We start from the raw sequence: 27,931 nt of genomic DNA on the forward strand, positions 1-27,931 counted from the left end.
CACAAGTTAACATTTCTCTGCTGCAACAGTAACAACAGGTGAACTCTGACCTTTGAAAACTAGTTGATATTCCAGACTACAGATCAGTTTCACAGCTGCACAAACCAAACAGGAAGCCCTGTGAGATCTGAATATCTTTATCTGCATATTCCTGCTGCTTTGTGCAGCTGAAGGTTGTCACAATGCTCCGTTTCCCCCTCAACAGGCAGTGTGTAAAGCCATAAATCATTTAACAGGCAGTAATGAGGCTGCACCACATTATGTATAAAACATTTTAATTATATTACAATGAGAGAATACACAATACCTTCAAGTGTTTGCTCAAACGTAGCCAGCACCAGGTACTCGTGTACACACACTCACACACACAAAACAAAAAAAAAGGAACTTATATAACATCTTCTGAATGCATATTACACATCCGCTAAAAAGGAACATATTCACAGGTCTCTGGCACAGAACTCTCCCTACTCTGCACAGTGTGTCAGCCCAGACAAAGTCCCCACCATCCTCCTCCTTAACTAAAGCGCAGCCAGCTCGCCCTCCTCTACAGCCTCTAGCCTCTCAAAAGATGAACCATAATAATGCTGGTGTGACACCCATCTTAGAGCACTCTGACTGTAGAGCGTCGCCCGATTCTTAAAGATGAAAAATAAGGGGAGAGAAAAAAAAAAAAAAGACATAAAAGCTGGGGACCGGAAAGCAGGATGCTGCCCTAAAGCCTACAAATAGTTAAAGCTATTCATCTGGAATTACATAAAGGAACTCTTACTGATCATTCAGCATGGAAGGTTTAAAAGTGACTATGTATTTGGCAGGAACAACATTTCATGGAAGTCATTGTGTGGATTTTATAAGCACCGTTACTCAGCAGGCACATCCAGGATAGGATGGTGTCTTCTGTGTTTCTCATTTCATGTGTGTGTGTGCACAGGCTTGTCTGCCTTGACCCTGCTTTCTGTGCAGACCGTCCTTGGCCTGTGCTTCCACCCTGATTTCTCTCTCTGTGCCTGCTGACTTCCCCAAACATCACACTGTGCTTTTGTGCTTTTTGAAAACCCAACACACCGAAGTAAATCTCTGTGCAACAGCAACATGAAAGCAAATATCAAACCATGTCTGTGCTTGCTCTGAAGTGAACAGTTTCTAAACTGAGCCCCCGTCTCTCTGACTTTGAAATCACGCTTTGATCTTAAAGGGAGTTCAACGAAGAGCCCCTCCGCTTTCTTGACATAAATGTTAAACTTTTTTTTTTTTGCAATGAAGGAAGTACAGCTTCCTTCATTGCTTCCTCTTCTGTTCCCTCCCCAAGGGGTTAGAAATAAGAGCAACTGTGACTGATTTAACAGTCGTCATTAAATGGTATAATCTGTATAGTTTTGTTTTTAAAGAAATGACTCTTTCCAAGGCACATCATTAAAAGAATTTCCATAAACACTATCCATCCAGCATTCAAACAAAATGTTACCACGTCCAGTCCACTGCTCAAAAGCCACTCATTCTGAGTGTGTGTGCTATGTACATTTTTCAATGATGCCACTGAAAAATTATAATCTCATATCTGGCCCTCGGCTCATCCCATTCGTTCTGTCACTTTTCTACTGGGAGGTTCTGTGCAAGAGAATAACTTTATGCCATTAATATGGATTACTAAGTTGTTCATTTGACCAACAAATCGAAAAAGGACATTTTTTTTGCTACAAACAATCATGTACAAATCCTTTTTTGACATGAATGTAAACTCTTAATGACAAAAAGAATAAAAACAGCTGTTCCAAAAAAAGAAAAAAAAAAAAAAAATTAATCTCTAGTTAATTTTTTGCCCTCCTGCAGTGTATGGAGAGAGTGCAGATAGGAGGTAAAATTCATCAAAACAAAATATTGAGTTGGTCACCATAAAATGCACCACAGAGTCAAAAGCAAAACCACCTGCTTGTCTTAAAAACCCTGCCCGCCCACCCTCCCTCAGAAAGCACAAGATGGTAATATTGCTGTGTCTCAAGAGGTCCCCTGATCAACGGGTAACACTTTTTTCTGGGACGGACCACTGGGAGCGCGGAGGATAACACCTTAAGCTGCCATCGATTGGATTATTCTTTTATCGCTCCTCTCCCAGTGACTCCCATTCAACAAACACATAGTCAACATACAATAATAGTAAAATGACAAAAAAAAAAAAAAGAAACACGCTTCAAGCCCAGAAGTTTTGAACCCCGCTGGTGACCATTCGGGGCGACTGGAAGCTGCCATGGGAGTTTACCAGTGTGTGGTTTTTTTTTTTCTGTGACAGAGGCGGCACTGGCAGACGAGCGGGCATCAAGAGTCAAGGGTGGGGAGTGCCTGGACAGGGTGTACAACAACAGCGGCTTCTCAGTAGAGACCAAACAGCCGTTTTTTTTTTTTCTTAAATTTATTGAAAATGAGGTCTCCTCTTGAAGTGCCCCTTGCTCATGGAAGTGTTTTGGCATGGTAAGGGGTGAAATCCGAGCTTTCAGCCCCGCAAGAGGAGCAAGAAGAGGGAGGATGAGACAAAGAGGAGAGGAGGGGAGTGTGACCTGAGTAGGGGCCGTGGGTGAGGAGGTGGGAGGAAAAAGGAGGATGGGGGAGGTCGAAGGCTCACCAAGGCACAGAATGACAGCAGGAGAGTCACCCAAGGGAGAGGGGCCAGTGTATCAGCTCCCCTGCCCCCACTCTCCCTTCAACAAGCCTGGCCTCATGTCTGTCTCTCATATATATATATATATATATATATACATATACATATATATATATGTTTATAGATATACTCACTCTTTTTTGTCTTTTCATTACAAGAGAACATTTAGGAAAATATAATACAAAATTTAATACAAGAAATATAGACTACACTGACTAATATCACTTTCAGTGACAAGTAGCTTCTTTTGTATGCAAGTTTTTTTGTTGTCTTTTGAGTCTTTTTTGTAGTTTTTTGTTGTTTTTTTTGGTCAGACCTGCCATGGTGGACTGGCCCTAATTTTTGTAAGTGTTGGGACGCCAAGCTCTAAAGACTGCCAGAGACTGAGGCCTAATGAATATTAAATGGTCAGAGAGCGACAGAAGCGTCTCCTCCGTCAATATTGACTATTGTGCATACACTACAGAGAAGTTAGACATGAAATATGATCTCTGTTGGTCTTCAGCAGTGCCCAGAAGCTCCAGCAATAAGTAAGCAGGGAGAAAATAAGATTATTAGTCTTGTTATAGAAATTAAAAAGTTCAACTGAATGTGAGTAGTTTTCTAAGTTAGCTACGATGAAAGCATCTCCAGAGAACAAATCATTAGAGCTGGCCCTTTTTTTTTTTTTTTCTTTTTAAATGTTTTTTCTCCACATTTACAAGCTTTGACTTGTTAATCAGAACAAAACATCCAGACACACTAGAACACTAGTTGAAAATGTCACAAAGCTGTAGAGAGAAATGCGAATTCTGGGTAAACGGCGTCGTGAGCAACAAAGAGGATCCTTTAGTGAAAAAGAAAAAAGGGGAAATACCCCTTTTTTCTGCAGGTCGGCTCTCTGTAAGCACACACGTGCCATCTATAGGGTAAAAAGATCAAGGAGAGAGTCTACACCGTGACACCTCATGGTCCTCCAGAATCATTTACACGCTCAGAGGAAGCACCCACCTCTCGTATTTATTGCTACATCAATTAGCTACTGAGGAAACACAAGATTTTAGTCAATCTTTAAGGAATAGAGTTTTAGTTCTGAGGCAACTCCTTTTGGTATTTGATATAGTAGTCCATCCACACCATAGGGTGGTATAGTGTAGTGGTCAGTAGTGTGGAGTAGTGGTTAGGCAACCCAACCAGAGGGAGACACGAGGGTTTGGACAGTAACTGTACATCTATATACATTCTTTCTTCTCTGCTACAGCTCTGTAACTTTTCCAGTTTCTCTTTGGCCAAAATTCGGCCACTTTTGGTAATGAAAATGTGGTGTGCGCGCAGAAGTAGCCATTCCAAAAGGTCCTATTTTAGGTCACAAAAGCACTGCTGCACACGGACTTAATTGTCGAAAGTGGAAAAATTAAAAGCGCGGTTTTAAATTTGGGGACTTTGGCTGACGAGATCAATACCACTCTCACATCTGTATGCTGAATATGAAGCTGCACGTGTTCATGCTAAGCTAAGCTAACCAGCCGCTAGCTCCGGCTTCATATTGAACAGATGGATAAAAGTGGCATCGATCTTCTCAGCTGTCTCTTGGCAATAGAGCCAATACATATATTTCCCACAATGTCAAACCGTTCCCTTAATCGAAACTATTCTTCAGCAGTAAAACCTTTTCAAGGAACGTGCAGCTAAATCTTATTATGTAAAGAAAAGATACTGTATGATGTAAATAACTGTTGCATATATTGCAGAACAAACAAGCCTCGTCTGTGTATTATTGCCTCATGGAGTTGACTTTTGAAGCTTATATTTTGTTTTTCACCTCTCTTAAACTCCCTCTGTTGCTCGCTCTCTCTTGCAGACACACACACACACACGCAAACGCAAACACACACTTTACAAAATCCTGATTAACAAGTCAAAGCTGTCCACCAAACCACAGTCCCCATTAAAACCATGAATTCTGTTCTGCTCTGCTCTCTCTGAGCCCGCGGCAACGCTAGGTAGGGGTTGTGAGGGCAGTGGAGGGGCAGGGCGTGTCAGGAGGGGCAGGTTCAGGCAGGATACAGTAGGGTGAGGTAGGGTCAGTGGTGTCAGGGGGGTCAGGAAGGCTTGAGTGGCATTGCAGCCCCATGTGCTTCCTGGAGAGCTGGGGCCAGGAAAGGAGGAAGAGGTTCCGAGTGTGCCGCCGCCGTGGACTGGTCTGATGTAGGTAGTGGGCGGCGCTGGTGATCGCAAAAGGTCGGGGGGAAGGTAGGGTGAGGGGAGGGAGGCATGGGGGGGGTGGAGGAAGCTGGTTGCGAGATGGATGGCCGAGCGGTGTCTAGCAGTGGTGCGGCTGCAGTCTGTGGGAATGTGTGGCTGTGTAGCTGGTGTCGCTGGAGCTGCTCTGGAGGCTGTAGTGGTCCTCCTCCTCGCCGTCGCTGATGCTGTCCACGCTGTCCGCCTCGCCAGGAGTAAACTCCATGCCCTCGATGTCCACCTCTGCACGCAAAAAGAAAACACGCAAGGTTATTTTCAGCACAGAACAAGAGAGGGGGAACTGTTTATTTTCACCCAACTGTGGGCATATTTATTAGGGAGCCTGCTGCGCCTGTGGATTAAACCTGGATTTAGACAGCCATTAACTCTGGGCAAACAGGCAGATCTTTGTGCTCCCACAGCTAATCCCCATCTATTGATAAACAACTGCATGTGTGTTTACCTCATCCAGGATTAGTAAACATACTGTAACAGTCCGAACTAAGCGTTTCAGGAGAGTCTGTGACGCTGGTCAGCGGCAGCTTGCACCTTTTGAATTAACAACTAGATCAACATGCGGTCCGACCACGCTAATGGCAAACGTGAAAAAGCCTGCCACCGTAGAGCGGGGGGGAGGGAGGGGGCATGACGACAGCGGCGCACATTTTCAAACAGTCTCTCCTAGAAGGCAGAAGATGTTGCGCTCAGTTGGAAACTGATAATTGTATAAAGGATGAAAAGCGAGCTTAAGAGAGAAGTTTTAAACCCTGCCAACTTTCTCACCTCTAAAACCCTCTAAATCTGACGACTGTCTGACTATCCGGCAACCACCACTGAAGTAAACCGGCGCCGTGAGCATCATCAGATTTGACTGGGCTTTCAGGATAGTGGCAGTCAAATAGAAGCGGCAGCAGTGGACGGCTGTACTATCCCTGACCTCGGAGGATGGCAGATTACTGTATTTATTTACAGTAATTAACATTTCCGCAGTTGAAACATGACAAAGCTCTTCAGCTGTCAGTAGCTTCAGTAGCTAATGAGGAGAGCTGGGTTCACATATAGATTATAGCGCTATTAGTGTTGTGTGGAGCAGTTATTGGATAGAGCCTCAGGGTATACAGTGTATGTGTCAACCCTCAATCTGAGCCATACCTTAGTCAAGATTGATTTGCATCAAATGTGGAGGCAATCTACATTTGATTTACATGTCATAGTTGCCCGGGAGAGAAGTGCCTTCTCAGTTCAAGTACTCCAGAATATGCATACGCGTCTGAACCTACTCTAGAAAGTTATGTATGGGCTTGTCATCACTGATTGGATTAGTTTAAGTTCCTATTTAGGACACACGAGATTCTATAGGGAGCTGATCCCTGTTGTAGCTTTTTGGCGTACCTTGCTCAGAGTCGGTGGAGATGGTGGAGCCCATGCTGTCAGTTCGGATACGCTCAACGGATCCGGACACAGAAAGCTGCTCCAGGCGGCGTTTGAGGTAGCGGTGCTCTCTCTGCAGCTGCTCCTTCACGTTTAAAGCCTTCCTGTCCTGCTCCTCCAGCTTCTGCAGACACACACATGAATGCCAAGAGTCAATGATAACGCTCGCTGGAGCCAAACATCTCCATCCTTACTCTCGCTTTTAACTGTATACCTGTACACCGTAGATTTTTTTTTTTTTTGTGACACCATTGAAATAATGTCGGGTTTCCTCGAAAGGTCACTGTGGGAAATTTAATTCTGGTCTCTCTTCTTTCCCCCTGCAATGCGTTTTGTGTTACTTCGCAATAGGAATGACAAAAATATTTTTCCTGAACTCAAAGGTAGTTCAGAAAAAAAAAAAAACACTTGATGGCTATAGAGAAAAGGCACACGATAAAACCACCTCCAAATAAATATTTCCAGCTTCACAAGTGACTGTGTTGTTTGCAGGTTCGAGAGTAAAAGGAAATTCTTGTAAAAGTTTGACTCCGTGTGGGATTACATTTCGCACTTGTTTGCATGTGAAAGTTTTCGGTCAAAGTGAAGTATAACACGTGGCCCCTTGTGAAACAAGGATACACGGCACTGTGACGAGACTTAGCGGAATGCGTCTGAGCAGAGAGGACATGCATAGTAAACAGGAAATGAAGGGTTAAAACTCGCTACATCTGGATTTTCCACCGACCACACTGTTGCTGCTTGTAAACAGCAAGATCAGCAAAGCATGTCTTGTACTGTACTTACATTTACATCCTCAACATGGCAACATATTCTGCAGGCTCTGCTGTTTTTAAGCCCTTCTCTGTTGGTCCCGATCGCTGGTCCTGCTACAAACTATTTTTTCTAAGTACCTTACATCTCTAAGTGTCTCTAAGTGTATTTGAACTACAGCAGTTAATGAACCGCGGAGGAGGAGTTAAACAAACCAAACATCCAATTAGCTCCTTCTACATATCCAAAGATAAGCCACTAAATGCCCTGTATATACCGCTTTGTTGACTCATTTGTTGGCATTTGTTTTTCCTTCCAGTCTTGGGAGCATTTTTTCTTGCAGGTCCTGAACCACTCTGATTGAAAGATTAGAAAACAATATAACGCTTAAAGAAGGCAAGGGAGAAAACCAAACAGCTAAATGAAACAGGAGAAGTAGAACATGAGGGTTGGGGCTTGTAAAGCTAGAGAAAAGGACAAACTGGACTTTTTTAAAGAGACTTTCATTTAGTTTTATTCAATGCTAGAGCTGCAACTAACGATTACTTTGATTTCTTTTTGATTATCTGGTTGGTTGTGTGGGAAATTTCCATTCATAATTTACCAGAGCCCACAGTGGCACCGAGGTAATGATTATTTTACTATAATATAAAACAGACAAAAGCTGCAAATCCAAAGAAACAATGTTGTGAACATGACACGTCTGGAGCATTTTATTTCTTCTCGTCGGGTTTTGTTTTAATACCTTGATGTGCATCTTGGCCCTTTTCAGCAAGCTCAGTGTGGTGTGTCTTGTGCTGTCTGGACCTAAAGGCACCAGCTTCTTCAGCTGCTCCAAGTACAGGCGTAGTTTGGCACGTCTGCAAACACACAAGCACAGGGTGAGTCAGCAGACATCCACCAGCAGAAAAGTGAGAAGGCACCTACACAAACAGACTGACAAGAGCTTATCCACACGTCCCTGAAGGGCAGTAACAAATACCGCTCCTCCCGTAAAGAGACGCTCATGTACCAAAGCGGTGAGAATGGCGGCTGAATGCTACACCATCAGGGTTGATGCTCTGCAGGTTTGGTTTCAGTTGTGACTTTGGGCTTGAAGTGAGATGTTTAAAGGGTTGAGTGGGTGCAGAGTCTTTCTGGTTAGACATGCTCAGAACTTGCAAAGACTCCGGCAAACCACTTTCAAATCCCTGTTCATGCCAACGGTTCATGTAAAGGTATTTAAAAGGAAAGTGCCATTTACTGATACAGCTACAAAATACTTGTCACTACAGAGAGAAATGGAGCAATTTCATCGAGATTGACTTCATATTATATCACACAGCCTGAGTTTTTGAAGTACCTCAACATTTGCATCATTTTTTTTCCCCCCACTCTCCACCCACGTGTGGCACACATTCATAGAGCCAAACAGACTTTCCTGTTTTTAGAATAAGTATGTTATATTTATCTATTGCACGCACTGATGTTAACATAACTGTGCACTGTTTAGTGGTCCTGTACCGGTGTCCATCTCAGCAGTCTGTTTCACCAAATGGAAACGCCACCTGTGCCCTAAAACTGAGGGAGAGTCCTTAAACCCACAGTCAGCGGGTGCAAAAATCATTACAGACCAAACTGACGTCCATGAGAAGTTTCTCATCTGTTCAGGTCACTCTGCTGGTTGAACTCGAGACGCAAACTGTGGCCCCAGAAAGCCCTGCATCCCTGCCAAAGCTCTACAGGCCAACAACCCCAGATCTGTGAGTAAATAACTGGATGTCGCAGTTTAATTCAGCAGCGACGGTGGCAGCAAGGCAAAGTTAATCTCTGAGTGGACATTTACTGACTTTGCATGGATATTGTATATTATTTCAAAGGGCTGCTTTTATTCGCAGCATTTTATCAGCAGATTACCTCTCCTGTCTGTCCTTGGTCCATTCAAATTTGTTCATAAAGGCCTTTCAATCTTCCATTAGTCAAGCTTGTCCATGAACCGTTTCTTTGTTCTGAACTAGCCTTCCCCCTTTTCTCCCATTCCTTCAGCTAACTCTGTCTGAACGGTAAACACACTCTAACAATACAAGGTCTCCACTGGCCATTGCAGCAACCACAATAAACCTAATCAGAGAAATGAAGCCCTCTAAGGCTGGCTGCAGAGCCGAGCACACGGGAGAGCACATCTAGTACACAAGAGCGCACTCTGTACACATGCACACACACAGTATTTTCCCTGTTTCTTTTTCTTTTTCAGGAAGGGCGTTGCCTGTGTTATTCACATAAAGTAAGACCCTCTCAGTAGCCCCGTCTGTTTCATTTAGAGGTCAGCCAGAGACAGCTTGTGGCTAACGAGAGAGTCTCAGGGGCTAAACATAATAATCACGCATCCTAAATGATAGTTGCATCTCTAATTTCCCAGGATTTTATAGTAGCTTTAAAAATGCACAAGGTTTTTAAATATATGTACAGAAAAGATCAGCAGAAGTGTCCGTTAAAACATCTTTACCTCTACAGGTGCAGGCGTTCTCAAAAAAAGGGCGTGTGAAAGTGCTCTCGTTCTTTTATTTCCTCCTCTCCCAGGGGGCAATTCTGCCCCCCCACACATCAGTTGAACCTCTCCACCCCTCTGCTCCACCCTGCCAACACCAACACACCCTCATCCCACTGGAAAACAAGTGTCTTCTGAGGACAGGGGCGGGGGCCCACCTCCAACCTGCCCCAGTCAAGCCACATGAAGCACTTGGACTGTGGCCAGGGGAAGTGGGCAGGAAGGAGCTGGGGGTCTGCAGCAGAGGGGGGAGAGGAGTGTTTTTTTGGAAGGGAGTGGGGTCCGAGCTAGTGGATGACTTTCTCTTGGGTTGAAAAAAGGCCTCTTTGAGTGCAGTGTGCTCAGCTGCACTAGGCAGTCCTCCATACACATCATCCAAATGGTAACTTGAGCCAATGGGCAACCATCTTGCACCCTGCCCCCCCCCCCCCTCTCCTCCTCTCTTGTAATGAAAAACAAAAACAAGGCGTTCCCCGAATACTCTGCCTGACTCCCCCCACCCCCCCAAAAAAACTCAAAACAGGCCCCACCTGTGTGCTCACCACATATTTTACCTGGCAAGTGGAGGACAGAAATGTGCACAGATGCACTTTCACCTTTGCTTTTACCACATAAAAATAAAATGAATGTCTCCACTGTTTGGTATTAAGAAATACCACTTTGTTTCATTACACCCTAAATCAAAAGCAGACAACCTGCCACTCAACAACCGTGGTGACCTGGAGGCAAAGCACAGCCATATTTTTCTGTAGTCGCACAAAGGAAAACCAAGGATATCATGGAATGTGCTATTCCTAAAAACTAGCTCCGTCTGTAATTGCTGATAATGATCCGCTTGAACATTTCTGTCACTTAACTTTCAACAAATCTGTGCTGAACTTTAGGATGAATGCAACACGTCTTCATTGTGACTCTAGTCTGAGCAAAGCTTCACGTTTGTGATGCATCTCAATGCGAGAGGACCTGGTTAGACGTGGCAGCGTGTCCCTGACAGCACCCTCCAAGCAGCACATGCTCCCCTGCCGCGAGACACATTCGCACACAGCCGATTTTGAGCGGGGTTAGGACCCTCCCTCACACACGTTTGTTATTCCAAAGCCAAGCCCTTGTCACGCAATGTTTATCAGATTGCCTCAAACAGCCATGCAAAGTATGGCACCAGATGAACGTAAATGTTGTGTCCATGAAGGAGAGCACACAGTTTGCACCGCCTGGCCCACGAGGTTCTGAATCACATCAAATTTTCCAATTTGTCTGGGTTGAAAATAAGACGGTCTTTGATTTTCCAGGGTTGAATAGTGTTTTGTAGTTTTGTAGTGAAGGCAGAGGCATCTTTTCTTGTGCGTGTCAACAAGTTCAAACATAGCGCAACTGTCAGTTTTTCACTGTACGATGGACGTCGTAGTCATGGGACGTGACATTATCAAAAATAGTAGAAATTTGATGCTGTGAGTTATTTTAGTGTCACAGGGTTCAAGCACGGGAACGTTTTTATGACTGCTAAAAAGGCTAAACCTGCAAAAACAAAACAGCCTGTGATTTCCCTGCAGCTGAGGATTTAATAGTAAATCTGCTACTTGATTTGCTCTGAAGTCACGTCTGCAGGGAAATGACCACCTGACGGGTCTCACGTGCAGAGTACCACGGGATGATTTGTGTCTGATCTCTGGCCTTCCCTCCCCCTCCTCTTCCCGCTCCATCCGTGCCAAAACAAAGCAGAGCCAGAGGAGGAAAAAAAAAGAGGAACTTTTGCTCAGAAAGCTGCACGCTGCTGAAACTGGAACAAGCTATTTAAACTGCTGACTCGCGCTCCAAGGTTACTTGGTACAGACCGGGCCTTTCTCACAGATGTGCTCACACTTAGGGCCTTGGAGGGAGAACAACCGTGAAATATCTAATTTTACCGCTCGAGTCAAAGGTGAGCAGTGTATCTGCAGCAGCCTGTGTATGTCTGATGCATGCATAATGAAAGATGTTTATGCAGTATAGGCTGCTACAAAGAAAAGAGGTGATCATGACCAGTTTTCGCAGTGTCCACGCACACACACATACATATATAATGGTTCGCACACATACTGTCCTGGTGACAGCAGTGTCCCAGGACCGTCCAGGGCTCTGGGATCGGAGATCCATTCGTACACAAAGAGCTGGAGGGCCTGAGAAGGCAAGCCAGAGCAAACAACAGGCCTTCACCCCTCACTCACTGCACTGTTTAATGAGCTCGCTGCAGCCCAGCGCATTCCTCAACCCATACGCACAGGACTGATTGGCTTGTCTGGCAAGGAGCCAAAGCCGCTAAACTAAGGTCAAAGGTCATCAGAAACACCACTGCAATGTTTCCTCTCACTGCCAGAGCTGACTCGGTTTGCTCCCTGTTGGGTTTAAAGAAAAGAAAATGCGATACGAGGCCTCTGGTGTTGTTTTGACGTGAGCCCACAAGACATCAGCATTTATGATTCACTGCGTGGTCTGCTCAGCTTTATGCAGGCACAATAATGCAATCGTTTAATCTCAATTTGGAGGGTTTATTATTCAATGTCTTCAAAATAAAGAGGCTCTAAAATGCATTTTTAAGGGCTTAAAGGATAATTCCAGTTCACGGCTCTACTTGGATCTTTATTTTTATCTTTTTTATCAGTAACAATGACGTTCATCAGGATAACTGCTGAGATCTGGGAACATCGCTAAAAAAGAACCAACTGTAGAACCAACCATAGTTATAGTTATTATTATCGACACCTCGGGTGAGCTCACTTTTGATTTTCCCTCCAAAATCAGGGTTTAATTAAACCAAGATGTCAGTTTGGGGAATAATTTAACCATTTGCCTTTTGCTTTCACCATTTAAGCTGTAGGTTCCTGTATCGACATCTAAGTCTGTGTTAACGTCTGCTGGCTTTGTTTCTTGTCCCATCAGACTTCTTTTTAATGCTGGTACTGTGTTTCTAGACATCAGCAATTACCTCAGTGAGAGCAATCTTACCATTACCAATTAAAAATGACTGGCCAGAATGATAAAAGTATACTAAAAATCACCATGTTGTTTGCTCATCCGTTACCAACAACTATTTATGAACACTAATGTCACCCCATCATATATTACATATCTGATTTTGTGGCAAAACCCTTTATTTATCAGTGTTTTATACCCTTTTTTTATCTGCGTTTACAGTAGGACTGAAAGAAAACTTTTCCAGAGCAAAAAACTTGATGCATCTGGGTCCCTTGTTTACAGCGCAGCTCTGTTATGTGAAGTGAAAGCGATGGCTGCGTTGCGTGAGTGTGGTTCACCATGTTGAAGTGGTGGAATTAGGGGTTGCCAGTGGAGTGGCTCCACATCTGGCAGGCAGGTTCCTGGGGAGTACGAGGCAGATGGAGGGATTCTTGAGGTGGTGAGGGACCCTACCCAGAGGCCAGCCGACAAACACAACACACACACACACACACAGGGCCTTCATCAGTCTCCCTGTCACCCTGAGCATGTTTACATTTAACGGAGATCTGATGTGCCGTCTTTGAAAAACAAGAGGGCAGAAAAATACCGAAGTAGCTCATGTGAAACCGGCCGTGTGGTTTGCCACGCTGCCCACGTCAGTGAGACGAGAGACACACATGGAGGAACGAGAGGCTTTTATCGCGCTGATATGAAATGTCAGTCGTCTGGGTTGAGCTGTATTTGTTTTCTGTCATCGAGGATGCCACACCCACCCACTGTGTGCAGTGACAACTGCGAGGCGAGACAGACAGATTCAAGTCCCCCATAAACACATTCTCCTGGAGGCAGGAACATGGAGCTCGCTCTCACATGACTCTGCTCTCACACGCAAGCAGCAAACAACCACAACAGCAGTGTAGACGGAGGGAGGGGCATAGTTACTTCACTACTCGTAGTATTACACTACGGAACGAGCTCTGCATACTTTACTGGTGATTATACAACAGGAAACTGCAGAATTAGGCAGTTTGTTGTTCACTCGTAGTACTACTTCCACAAAACAAACTGGAATTTCCACTGGGCGTGCTAGGGAATGCCTAGTAATTAGATTCATTTGATTTTTTTCATGTTCTGAAACAATCCCCTGTGAGAGCGTGGATCATTACGAAATCCTCTCCTCAGCACAGCCAGTTTACACTGGTGTTAACAGAAGAACAGATGTCAAATAGCATTTAAAGAGGAGAGCGTGTGAGCATACGGAGAGAGGGGGGGGGGTTGGACTAAGGAAAGGTCTCCCTGCGCCTCTCTGAATCATTTGAACACAATGTCAAATGACAGACCTGGACATTAATTGCCTTCCGCTGCGTGCACTGAAAAGTACATCCGCACATGTTGGACAGACTAGCAGAGACAAGTTCAGCGAGCTCACTAAACACATTCCCCTGACACAGGGAGCTCTGGTTTTATAATGAATCCTTGTCAATGATTAACACACAGGAATCTAGTGGCGTGAGGGAGCTTCCATGTTTACTGTAAAACTTTGGCTGTTTACTTCTGAACAGAGGTTTTTGAACATTTGGGTGGGGTCCAATTTGAGGATATGGACCCACCTAAAAGACTGCAAGATAATTCTGAGGGGTTGTGACATAATAACCAGGAAAGGGGATCTTTCTACTGCACAAAAATTTGCTTATTCTTTAAGACTTTTCTGATTTTTTCCCCCCTTTTTTCAGTGATTGTCATAAGTCAAAACCTGTTGGTTTATGCAACTTGTGACAGGGAGTCATTTTTTGGGTAAAAACAGTTACAAACTGCTGTTATAGAATATTAAACACCTAAACTACAGGGAATAAAGGCCATAACAGACTGATGAATGAGGATCTGCCTGCAGCTCTAATCCACTCTATCAATGCTTAATCAAAGAAGTATTCGCTTGTGACTCCCCGTTTGCCAAAAAAACAAGCAGCACCGAACGTGGACGCGTCTGCAGAGAATTCTACTCTGCCTCTAGTTTCGTGAACCCCATCCACTCACAGGCTCTCCCCCTAAACCGCCTCTCTTACTTAACTCTACATTCCAGCGTATGTGTGCATACTCTGCTGACCTGAATTTCAGGCTGCCTGCTCGACACACAAAGCAGCCTCCCGACCCTCCCTTTGGCAACGCTCAAGAATGTCTTCGCGTCCTCCTCTTCCTCAGGCTCATATGGGCTGCCGGACCAAACCATGAATGGTTCACTCAACTCACTTTCATCCCTGCACTCCTCTGTACTTTTCATACTAATAGTTTTCCCTCACCCTTGAAACCCATCCCAAAGCTATGCATGCGCCTTGTAAAAGTGTGTCCGACTCAGTTGTTTTTATGAGCATCAGCTGCTTTATGGGAGTAAACCAAGTTTACTGACACAGAAAGTAGATGTATCCTGCAGCAGCTACACCTGAGAGGGAGAGGGATCTTTGTCACCTGAATGTAGGCGTACGGTAGTTTGAGTTCACACTCAAATATATGTCCTTATTACATACAACCGTCCACAGAGAGTATATGTGCAGCCGCTTTGCAACCATGGCCAAGCTTGACCTGAGAGAGCCAAAGAGCTTCTCAGCGCCGATGACCTCAGGGTGGAGAAATTCCACATGTGACCTTGGCTGCTGCCCTCCAGCTGTAGCCTGACCTCCAGCTGTAGCCTGTTTCTTATTCTTTGTCCACTTTCAGCCGCTCATCAGTTACAATCCAGGCTGTCCTAAGGCTAGATGCTACATGTATAAATATGTGGACAAACCTGGTGTAAAGTACATGGCAAAATATATCAGGAGAGGATAGAAATGTGTCACCCATTTGCCGAGTGAAGATATGAAGATGTAAATGAAGATATCCCTTTAATACATCTAGTTGCATTTCTTCAGATTTGGACTGCATGTTGTATTGGGATGTATTGGATTTGCACAAAAGGCCAAATGCTCCTTAGTTCCAGCCTCTCTGTAGTTTGTTCTTTGGGTTTTGCAGTGTTGGTCGGACAAAACAAGCTATTTGCACAGTTAATCGAGAAAATAATCAGCAGACTGATAATTAAAGTAATCGTTAGTTGCAGTCCTATATATATTTATATCACAAAATAAAATCGGATGTACCGTAATAGAGGATTTTATCCATACAGCACACCTCAAGCACGGTCACTACACTCACACTGACATTAGGTCAGTCACTTACAATAGTTTTACTACTGCTTCTACTGTAAATTACTACATGGCCTACATGTTCCTTAATGATTAGACCATGTACAGTAAATCAATCACTGCTCTGGGTTATTAGCTGCCCATGCAAGCCTAATGACTCCAGGTCACCACACACACATAAGGAATGTACATGACAGTGTGACATTTGAGGAAGTTAATGACAAAAGCCATGTGCAAGTATGTGAACATGTGAATGCCACACTAAAACCAAATCTGCACGGAATAAATACACTTTTCACTTTGTTTTTGCAGCTGCCTGTAGGAAGCAAGCATGCCATTCAACCCCTTAAATAATGTATTCATTTTTAAAAGCAGGATGTGGACATAGTGTGATCTTAACTTCAGATGTGCTCACAATGGCTGGGCAGTTTATGAATCACATTAAAATCCAGATGAACAATATTAACAGGCGCATCAAAACCTGGCGTCTTCCGCATAAACTCGCTGTCAGAAAAGAAGATTTATGCCTCAAAAGTGAAGAAACGGGCACAGATGAGTTTTGGCAGGGGGACCAGTAAAGAGTGATAAAGGCCCTCTGTGAGAAGAGAGCTCTGCCTTTCTCCTCCTTGCTGCCTCAGGTTTCTGCTGACTCAGACACTTTTAGCGGGCGAAAAAAGGAGAGCCAGAATAAGAAGAAGCGGAAAAAAAAGATAACAGAAAAAACAGATGTGGTCTCTGGAGAAAGAAGGAGACAAAGAGTAGAAGGCAAGGGGGTGAAGTAACAGGGCTGTGGACGGCTTTCCCTCCCACTGACACACCGCCATAACTCAAACAGCTCAGTGAGGTGCAGCCGCTGCCCGGCCCGGCCTTTAGACACACACATTCCCTCTCTCTCTCTCTCTCTCTCTCACACGCACACACACACACACACACAGGAGCCTCACTCGAGGGTAAAGAGCTCCTCAAAGCCAAATAAGTCATTCATCACAGCTGGGAGTGGAAGACACTGGGAGAGTAAATTTAATTAGAGAGAAGATTAGAGCGTGACAAACTGAGTGCCTGCTCCTCTGTCCATGAAGCACATGTAAATTTAAAGTTATGTTCAATAGGTGTCACCCAGTTGCTGCACATTGTCTGCAGTATGATATACTGTATGGTGTAAGATTATACTGTTTGTTAAAATCAATCTGCAAACTTTTGTGAGTCATCACAGAACTGAAACCAAGAGCACCTGACAGCCATGGGTGGTGTCGGTGTCTGGATAGGTAAAAATAGAGCTGTAAATCCTTTTTTCAATTGAGGGAAGCAGCACAACATACGAGATACCCGGACTTACGCAACAGGACTCAGATTTCTTGTAAACAGGTGATAGGTGGGAAAACAAAACGTATGTAGTTTCACAATATCTTGACGTTTCTTAAAAAGGAAATTTGTGGCAAGTCGCCATAGTGATCAAGAGCGGTTAAAGTCAGAAATGGGAAGGAAGGAATGCCAGCGGAGACCAACCACACAGTAGCATTTGGTTTCACGGAAATGTCAAGCCTGTGTTCTGCAGCTCTGGCCTGTGCCAATGCAATGATGAGAGAGGGAAAAAAAATATGAAAAAGAAGCAGCAGAGTCACCCTCGAGATGGTCTATACAGAGCTGTCATGGCTGCACTCAGGCTGCAGCAGATAAGCAGGTTGTGTCAGGACAGACGACCCTGTGGGACGCTGCTGGCACCCACCCAGACGTCTCACTCTGATAACAGGACACAAATATATGCAGGGTGCCTCCTGAACGGCTGCCAAGACAGCAGACGGTTTCACGAAAGACACGTAGCATGCATAAGATGCATGCTGAGCAGCAGCCAGTGAGCCTAATGTCCACAGGAAATCAATAAATTTAGGCAAAAAAAAAAATAAATATTTGAAAGCTATCACATTAGACTTTAAACAGACAGATTATTTGAAAGTGGGGATGTGTATTGTACCTCAAATAATATTTTCTGATAGTTGTTTCTATCCAAAGTATCTTAAGTTCTTTACTTTGGCTTCTTTTTTTAAAAAAAGGGGTTGTTACAATATAAATCATATTTCTATCATAACACTGGTATTCAAACCAAACATCAGGTCTCAAGAAATTCAAGTTGTGTTTCAAGGAAACATCAGTAGTCCTCTATTTGATTTTTCACAATACATCCAATGCCTTTCGGCGTCTGAACGAGATATTCATCAGGCACCTTGTCTACCACGTGAACATATAATACAAGGATGGCTCTGTGCTGCACCAGCATGAAACAAACACACCGACACATGACCAAACAAAGACAGTGAGTCAGGGCTCAAACAGCAGCACCTCCCCAAAGTGGCGTTCGAGGGCATGAGGGAGTGAGGTCGAGCTTTTTTCGAAGTGATGCCTGTGCTGCTCAAAATTAGACAGGCCTGACGCTCTGAGCGGATGCTCCAAACTGGTCACGCACTCATTAAACTGGTTGAACAGGACAGCTGAAGAGTTTTGGTTTTCTTATGAATCAGCACCAGTCATTGAAGAACACTGAATGATGGATAATTCCATCACACCAGCAGGGTTGGAAATATTCTTCCAGATATCAGTTAATCACTTGATCTCTTAAATGTACAAAGAGGAGATATCTACAAAGTGCTTGTTTTGTCCAAAAAAATAGCCCCAAACCAAAAAATACTGAATGAATGTGATACAAAACATGAAAAACCTTCAAAAAGTCTCACATTTGAGCAAATGTTTTGCATTTTTACATGAAAAATGACTTAGACGAGTCAAAATTGTCGATTAATTTCCTTTCTGACCATTTCATGATGTCAGCACTACATATTAGTGACACGGGCCTAATACACTGTAGATGATCGTGCTAAAGCCTGAAGCCACCGTTTCAACTTTTAACACCTGGTACGTTGGAGTAATGACCATGTAATTTGAAGCTGCAGGTCCAGACGGGTTGAATTAGGATGCGTTTTGTTGCAAAGGATCACAATGATACCTCGTCACTGCAGGGCCTGTCATTACAAAGAAGTAGGTTGACATTTTTCCATGCAAACAGCCATCGATGGAAAGAAAAATTACGGCAGGAAAGTAGTTTTAAATTCACGAATGCATCACTTGTCACCAAGGACAGTGCAGGGTGACTTGCAGAGTATTTAAACTTTTTTTTATGTATGTACACCCATACATCATGGCCAAAACGTCAGTGAATAAGTACAAGACTTAACATTACAGTCATGACCCTGCACTGGATGTTTTAAAAAAAACGAAAAAGAAACGTTTTTCTTAGAAACTTGTGGCCGCAGTGACGACACAGGAAGTGAGTAAACTGATTAAAACACTTTACTGGCACTTGCTTTTGTCAGTTTGACTGGACGTCACTTCACTGGTAACCAACCACACCCGTCATCCGACGTGAGGTAACTGTTGTGTCTCAACACCTGCAGTGTAATCAGCCAGGACCTCCTTCTCTGGCTCTCAGGTCAGGGAGGAATATGTCTGCACTTGCCTCTTTCAGCGCCACACACATCCATTACTCACTCCCAGACATGTGACTGGCAAACCCCAATCCCTTAACGTGGGTGACAGTGTGTCACGCACATGCAGCCAAACACGCCCATCTCAGCCTCTGCTCACATGCTGATAGTCACATCAGCTGTTTCCTAAATCCTCTGTGGCAGGCACTTTTTTTTTTTTTTTTTTAAAGAATGGGGGTGACCTTGATGCAAAAAAAAAAAAAAGCATTAAGAAACTAACTCTTCACTAAAGCAACTTTGTTGTATCAAAGAGGGGTTTTGCTTCCTGACAACAAACGCCTTTGAAGGTGTGAGGTCACTTCCTCCGTTGGTGAAGTCAAAACGGAGCAAAAACAGACGGCTGTGTCTTTAATGATCCGAGATATCAGATCACAACGAGCTCGGCGCTGTACCCAAAAGGAGGGACAGAAAAAATAAAAAGTTTGTTAGCAGAGTGAGATGTACGCTGGGGGTAGTGCAACTGGATCACCGTGTGTGTGTGTGTGTGTGTGTGTGTGTGTGTGTGTGTGTGTGTGTGTGTGTGTGTGCTTTTCTGTGGGCCTCTCAGTTTAGAGAAATGACAGGCGAGGGCCAGATTCACCCCGCCTCCGTTCACAGCATCAGTCTGGGCAGGATTATCACATTACTGACAGGATTCCCTTTCCATACAAGGTAACGAGTTTCATCCGTGAAATGGAGACAGATCTAATCAACACGAGGGCGCTCTTTGAAATCAGCTTATTATCCATTTTCAGACACGAGGAATTAATTGATTAAATCTCTTTGAAGATGACCTTTGGTCTGATCTGGCGCTTTTGGCTGAGAGGACGATATCTGACGTTTACCTGCTGCCAGCATCCCCACACTTAGTACGTTAGGGACGTCAGAGCGCTGTGCGATGACACGCATGCAAATCAGACAAACATGGGAGATGCGGTAGATCAAAGAGCGTCAGACGTCACCTTACCTGTGTTTCTCCAGCTCGTTGTGTGACGATCTGAAAGGAGAAACAGACCAAAGACAAAGATGAGTGTCAGGGCAGCAAGTGCCAAAATTCTGCCAAAATACTACACTTTAAAAATCACATGACACGAGAGTAAGGCTGTAATGTGAAGGATAATCCCAAGGTGAGAGGCTCGGTTAGCAAATGTTATGATCTGGGACATGAAATAGATGAGAGCATGAGGTTTGGAAGACATAGCAGATCTGAGAGATATCGCAGAACGTTGCTGATTCTTCTCTGCTTTTTCATTCATTTCTCCCTCCAGGTGGCTTTAGGGCTTTTGGATGCTAGAGTTGCTGTACAATAAAGTTTTACCTACAAAAGTAGAATATTATAACACAGCGAAACAGGCCTCGTCTGCTGCACCATCCTTCTGATTTGCAGTGGAATTAAGGGCACAAACAAGCGATGTAAAAGCTTGATCTGACATCCTGGAAAAACACCCACAATAAGCGTGTGAAAATGGAGTGTAGTGTTTTAAATTATTTTTCAACGTCTGTGTGACATTTGTCAGATGGTGTGAAGCACGGGGCAAAAATGACCCTGTGAGAGAGCAATATCTGTGACAGTGCACAACATCCCCCTCCCCGCCCGCTCTCACACACATACGACCAGCGTGCTCACACTGCTGCTGCTGTTGTTGTTGTTGTTGCACGCTGGCTGAAAAGCAGCGTGAACATGGGATAAAAACAGACTCAGACGTCTGGAGGCCTAGACGCTGCAGAATTCCTCAGCATGTGGGCTATTCCAAGGAGAGCCCCTATCATGGTGTGCAGCCGGGAGCTGCGAGGGCACTGCAGTCCATCTGAAAGAGGCCCTCTGTTCATGAGACCGTCATGGATACCATGGCAATAAAAACAAAAACAGCGACAATAAAGGGCCAGGCTGACAACAAGCCTTTTCAGATTTTCCGCTGTTTGAGAGCCCTTGTGCTCGTGAAGCAGTGGTTCCCACAGCTGTGCCGAGGAGGCCGAGGCGTCTGCACAGCGACGCTGCACGCTGCACAAAAAGGGTTACGGCTGAACGTACAACTGGGATAGTGTGGCGCCTGCACGTAATCATCCCAGAGAAGAAGAAGGGCAGGATGTCGTGCTGCCGCTTATAACCTGATCCAAGAGGCCGACACAGAGCTTTATGCCATCATGGAGGAAGTTGTGCTATTCAAACCTGCACAAATTGGGGAAGCGTCCCAGTCAAAGCGCAGGGCATGACCAGGAAATTGTACAGCAGATGGCGAAGGAGGAGAATGTGAACAGACCTGCACCAACAGCAGGTTAACAAAACACCTTTACATGTTATGTAAAAGACTGGTGTGGCATGCAAAAAGGTCATGAACATGGCTCTGATGATCAAAGGCCTATAAATTGGCCTTATATCATTCTTTTCATGAGATGTAAAACTGCAAAAGCTTACTCTCAGAGGACCTTTTGTATGTTTTCCCACATAATCATTAAGGAATTCAAGGATGCAAAAGAGCATGAGCACGGTTTTCCTTGTCATTTGCACATCTATATACACTTTTAATGTCATATCTAGTGTGATAGGGGAGGTGGAAGCAGGAAAACACCAATAAAACTCCAGGTCTCCATCTTTTTATAGAAGCACTTGGATTTAACAACAGTCTATAAGTTAAAAAAAAAAAAAAAAGAAAACACCACCAGGGTTTATTTTTTCTGTGTGCAGAAATAGACTGCCAGCTGTTTTTTTTTCACACACCCGAAATATTTCAGCATAGCAAAACACGTTATGTGTTTTAATTTGCAGATTTGATCGTGACATCAAATGCTCTGACATCAGTTTTTTGGTCTTACAAAGCACATCATTGTGCTTTTTTAACTTACAGCCAGCTTCTGTTTAACTGAAAATATGGTTTAAGTTCAAACATGAAACGTGTTTTTACTGCACTGCCCCTCGCATCCTGTTGATGCTTAAAAAAAACTGTATGAGAGTGGTGGGAGAGTATAAAGGGAATTGGGGAATTTGCCCTCAGTGCAGTCACAAGAAAGGGGAGCGGGACGCAGGCCTGGTGCATGAAACCTGGCGGGCTGGTGTTTGTCACAGAGTGTAGACGTCTGTTTTAGCCACCACACCCACCTGCCACACCCCCATACAAACACACCTCACACACACACACACACACACACTCAAAAATAACTGTGTTACTCTGTCAGAGACCGTACCAAAGGAATGTGGAAAAGACTGCATTCTCATTTGTTACAAACGGATACAAATATCACTTTCAGACTTACACAACTTTAAAATTCTAATTTTCTAAGTCTAATTACAACACTGATACTTAACATTAACATGCTGTACATGCAATGACGTAACTCTCTCACTGGCTCACTGTGCTTCCCTGAACTAATATTAGCCAACAGGAAATTTTATATTTCATCACATCTTGGTGTGCGAGCGCTCTTGGAAATGAAACTAGACTGACTAGAACACACTGAGAGTAAATAAGAGTTTCACCAAAAACACATTTCCAACAAATCACCAGTAGTTACAGGAGTTCCATGTCGCAGACTTGGCCTAAACTTGCCCCGCAAAAATGTATTTACATGTAGCGCTGGATATAAAAGTCCCCTAATTAGAGTCATGTGACGTTAAGAGGAAAAAGGATTCCTGACGAGGGCGTCCCACATTGATCCAATCAATTTAAACCCTCTTTCAGACAAGCACAGTGAAGCTCCACATGGCTTCTCCTGAGTGACTAGAGCTGAACGGATTAGTGATCGAGAGGAAATCTACTGTTTTGATAATTATATTATAATAAGCTGAATATTATTGGGTTTTGCATTGAGGGCTGGAAATTACAGTACAGCTGCTGGTCGTTTTTCACAATTCTCAGAAATGTTACAGGCAAAACAATTAGCAGATGAGCTGAGATAACATTATATAATAAGAGGGCTTTTAATTTTAGAGATGAGAATGAAACACTGACCTGCTGATGTTTAAATGACCTTAAACTAGAGTGACAAGTGATCGAACAGAAACTGAAAGTTGGATTTATTTACTCATGTAATACTTCTGTGTTATTTTATGGCCGTGCAGCAATGGCTATGTTAGTTGCAGGCTGTGACAGTATATGAAGGAGGTCCAACTGGCTTTTAATTAAAGTTGAACAAGGACAGAATGACAAGGCAATCGATATCCTGATCAGACACACACACACACACCAGCAGTGTGTAGAGGACACTTTCATTTAACATCAGACACACACTTAACCACGTGAAAATCAGGCGTTTGGAGGGTTTGTGCAGGTGAGAGGACGACATTGCAGTGCCAGACAGGGTGCAGAAATGAAAGGTTGTGTGCATGTCGGGTATGTGTGTGTGTGTGTGTGTGTGTGTGTGTGTGTGTGTGTGTGCTGCTCAGCTTGGGGAGGGTTTTAGGTGTGTGGTAAGCAGAGAGAGTGGGAGCAGCAGAGTTGACAGTGTACGCGTGGCAGTGTTTATTGGAGAGACCAAAACAGAGAGCCCAGCCCAGGCTGCAAAAAGATGGCAGTGTGCATGAAAACAGCTCTCCTCCAACTGTGTCTGTGCGTGTTTTCTATCAGCGGGCACTTGCACAAAGAGATAGAAAACAAACAAACAAACAAACAAAAAAAAAAAACAAGAATTATATTTACCTATTGTTCTGTGTTTTTCTGGAAATTGGCGAGGCTTTCGTTTTCTTTCTGGAAAAGTCGCTACTGTACGGTAAAACAGACGCATAACCGTGTTCTGCCTCTATTGAGGAAAAACAAAAACCAAAAAAAGTGAATGTTAATTGATTGTGTCTGCAATGCAAGGATTAGAAATAATAATAATAATAATAATAATAATGATCATAATAACAAGCTGTCGGTGATGTCAATTCTGAGAGAAATAGTGAAACATGAAATAGCTATGGAGGCTAAATGTCATTTCAAGAAGAGCAAAACGTGATCGATCATCAATATTATCGCTTCCAATGCGCCCGTGTAGCTCTGCATAGCCCTCAGCAAGGTCTAGATTTTAAACAGTTGATGCTACATGGGCATTTATGAGTATCTGTCATTACGATACTGCCTCGTATTTTCAATGTCACTCTTGTTTACTCATTTCCGAAGAGCAGAATGCGAAAATACAACACCATTCTGAGTATATCTGATATCGCAAACGCACTTCGCGAACACATGACATACTTTAAATAATAAAATACAGCTATTCTTTCCTAGCTTGTAAGCTACCAGGTCCAGTTTGCACCCATCGCCTGGTCTATGTCCCATTGTCTGTAAAGTGACATCATACCTGCACTATGGCAGGGCAAGTCTAAACTTTACATATGACAGAATATCGAGCTAGCTGCCATCCTAACTCCACATTCACAAAATAACCATCAGCCCAGAAATCCTGTCAACTGGTCAATTTTAGCTTCAAATACCTCTGTCTTTTCTTTCCAAGTACTCTGCAGCCTCCAGCAGAATTAAAAGAGAATTAAGTTCCATCTTGTTGTTGTCTCGTTATAAAAATAGAAGTAATCTATTTACACAAATGTACAAGTCATGAAATAATGGAATGGAAATTTAAAAACTGTGTCAGAGCGGTGTATGTGCGCTGCTATATTCAGTTCTGAGTCTTGGTGACTCCAAACTACAGTATCAACAGCACCTAACTAAAACTCAGCGGAGTGACTGATCACAACTCTGTCCAATCAGAGAAGCCAGTGGGCGGGCTCTCTGAGCATAACTCGGCCTATGAGCAGCCTTGAAACCTCGAGGTGCGTTGTGATTGGCTCGACAGAGCGAAAGTCATCAGGGACATGCCCTAGCAACAGCCTTTGCTGCCCTCCCCCTCCTTCGCTGATTGGATTGACGCGAATTCAGACCCCATCTGATTGGCTGGGATGAATTCTGGGCGTGTGTCATTGTTGAACTTGGCCTGTTGTTTTGGATGCCAAATTTGATAACTTCTCAAAAGTATGCTTTTGGATTTGGACCGTGAAGAAAACGTTTAACAGCCATTAAGTCAACAGTCAGCCCTTTTGAATACATCAGTTATTTCCCATAAGAGTGTGTGGCATGTCTGAATCACTGACAGTCTTTGTGTTTGGTGTTCATTTCCTGTTTAAGTCATTATGAAAGTGTTGTATGAAGCTGCAGAAACTGAATTGGTTTATGAGCAATGAAGATCTCAAAAAGTGTTATTTGCAGTGTTTGTATCAGCTAGTGAAAATGGTAAGTTGCAAACCACACAAGTGCCTTGAAAAGTGTAAATGTTATCCACCTAATCATGCAGTTGGCATGGAAGTAACGGCGTTGATGTATTAATGTGAGAGCTCTTGTTGTGCTGCCACAGACGAAGTCTTTGCTCTGTAGGTCTGTAAGTCTCTGGTTTGGGCTAGTGAAGCCTTAAGCTTCGTGTTACATGTCCTTCAATCATTATCCTCCCTTCAACAAATGTAATTCAGATTTTAAACAGAATAACAAATAGTGCAATTGCACTGAATATTTTTACAAATTCTTATTCATTACTCAAACAAACTTCCTCAATGAGTGTGCCTTGGCATGTTATTCCTGTGACACGGAGCTAAAACAATTGTTGATTTGACAGAAAATTATTGTACATTTTCTGGTCCCAGCATCTCAAAGGTGAACAAATACTGTCCGTCCAAGAAAACAGTTTAAATAAGGTAACTTTAGCTTTGAAAAGTGGTGATGGCCATTTTTTTAAATTTGCTGTTTCAATTATGCTTCACATAACATGTGATAACCTGAGGATTTAACTGTTGTCTTACTGCTTGTTTCTAATGCTAAAAAATACTTTTCCTGTCAGCTGGTCAACAGATTCAGTGCCCACAATTAGAGAAATGACAATAGACTAATTATAACAAAATGTAGTGTTTTTAGATCACGAGCTTGGCGAGGACACAAGACATGCCAAGTCAAAAGGCTAAAGTCCAAGTGAAGTCACAAGTCAGTGACGTTATCGTTCAAGTCCAGTAATGAGTCTTTTTTTATTTGGGTGAATCAAGTCATAAGATGTCATCAGATTCATGACTCAAGTCGTGACTCGAATCCACACCTCAGGTAGCTCCTGGCTCCAGATTCAGTACCAGTGCTTCATGTCAGAGGGCAGAATCAAGCCAAAGTTGCTTAATTAATAATCACAGAGAAACAGTGGTGTAATACGCTTGAAGTTGAATTTGTTTGCAGGAGCAAACTGTCATTTTGTAGGAGGAAGAGTTATGAATATGTCAGCAGGAGAGCCTGCACAGTGTAGATGTGGGCTGGTTTGTGTGGCAGGCAGCCGTTGACTTTGTTAGCAGCCAGATGTTTGTGCCTGAGATTGTTCTTGTTCGGTTCTTTGTGAAGAAATCATGAAGGCTTCCAATGAGGGAAGTGACTTTGGGTGTGAACGATGAGGAAAAGGCCCCAGAGGACCAGAGCCACAAACATTGTTTTTGTTGTAGTTTCTTGGTAATAAGCGTCATGCAGGATCCTCATGGGGCCTGTAGTGCAGACAGTTTATTATGGATTGCGAGATTTCCGACAGCACAAATTGCCGCAAGTCTGTTGCTGTCAGCTTTTGTGCATGTGAGCAAGTTTACAAGAGGGATGTGCAAATTAAAAATTACCTAAAGCTGTGTGTGATTGCCACTAGCAGCCACACACACACACACACACACACACAAATGGACATTTAGAAATGGTGTTAAAATGCCATATACTCATTTGTTTACAGCATAGTGTAGAGAGACTGAGTGGTGTATGTTGTTTGTTAGTAGTTGTAGTTGCTATTTTATTTACATCACACTAAAAAACTATTTCAGTCCACTGAAAAAAATGTCAAATTAGACATTCAGGAAGCAGGTGATTGTGGAAGATGTGACATTTAAAAAAAAATGATGATTATATTTGGTCCACCCAGCTGAGGCCATGCAGAAACCACATTCAGCTGCAAATGAAACTCTATATAAATTCATGTATATCAAGAGCTTTTATTTCCTGTTTTTTCCTGCCTGTGTTTTGCATGACTTCACTTTAGTGTCATATGAACGAAGTGGTAACTCCTGTTTAGTTTAATATTCTATTTATTGATATTTAAATTTTTTTTTGTTATCCACAAATTCATTGTTGTCATGATGCAAAACAGGGATCATGTGGATGGTTGGCTTTCTTTTGTCTGTCCTTTTAATAACCACTTATGAGGCAAGACTGCTTGCCAGCGAGATGATTAATGATCTTTCCTCCCCTGCAATTTTAATTCACTATATCCAGACCAGAATAGAGGAGATATTTTTCCCTTTCTGTTTTGTCCCTCCTTAAGCCTAATAGAGTTCAATGATTTATATATGAGCACGTTTGATGGTTTTTCACGGGAGAGTACTGTCTGCTGTCCTGCCTGCATGTGCGTTCTTCATGGTGAAATGAAGACACAGTAAACAAGAGACCACATTAGCCTGACTGCAGCCTTGTTTGACATGGTGCAGCCGGTGTACAGTCATAGTGAGAATATGACCCAGACATGCCTGTGTCAAGTGTTTCAGAACAACTAAACTGGTGCATTTGTTCTGGTCAAACGTGATGCTGTGTTTGAGCTACACCTCGAGACGATCGCTGAGGTAACCATAGGGAAGTTATGCCTCCTGCACACTTCTTGTCATAGGCCTACATTATGCAGAGACATCGATTCACCCAGCTTCTGAACTTTGCACTCCTGTAGCTTATTTTATGTTGCAGGAATCTACAGGTTT

At 43.4% G+C, this 27,931-nt stretch overlaps 1 protein-coding gene across 1 annotated transcript; it reads right to left on the reverse strand.

Annotated features, from left to right (window-relative positions):
* Positions 1 to 4,369: 4,369 nt before the first annotated feature.
* On the reverse strand, positions 4,370 to 24,794 carry mxd4 (MAX dimerization protein 4). Its single transcript, XM_070828189.1, has 6 exons — positions 24,620 to 24,794; positions 23,844 to 23,943; positions 20,177 to 20,206; positions 7,806 to 7,920; positions 6,269 to 6,431; positions 4,370 to 5,119 (listed from the first exon to the last, which is right to left on the reverse strand). Exons 1-6 carry the CDS (start codon positions 24,681 to 24,683, stop codon positions 4,959 to 4,961), a joined length of 633 nt encoding a protein of 210 aa, XP_070684290.1. The 5' UTR covers positions 24,684 to 24,794; the 3' UTR covers positions 4,370 to 4,958.
* Positions 24,795 to 27,931: the final 3,137 nt, after the last annotated feature.

The sequence above is a fragment of the Pempheris klunzingeri genome, chromosome 3, assembly GCF_042242105.1.
Source record: "Pempheris klunzingeri isolate RE-2024b chromosome 3, fPemKlu1.hap1, whole genome shotgun sequence".
In the NCBI taxonomy this organism is placed as follows: domain Eukaryota; kingdom Metazoa; phylum Chordata; class Actinopteri; order Acropomatiformes; family Pempheridae; genus Pempheris; species Pempheris klunzingeri.

Coding starts and splice junctions, on each gene's coding strand:
- mxd4 (XM_070828189.1), bottom strand. CDS start 24,683: ATGGAACTTAATTCTCTTTTAATTCTGCTGGAGGCTGCAGAGTACTTG. Junction 6,432..7,805: donor GGGCCAAGATGCACATCAAG/GTATTAAAACAA, acceptor GTGTGTCTGCAG/AAGCTGGAGGAGCAGGACAG. Junction 5,120..6,268: donor CTCCACCGACTCTGAGCAAG/GTACGCCAAAAA, acceptor TTTTGCGTGCAG/AGGTGGACATCGAGGGCATG.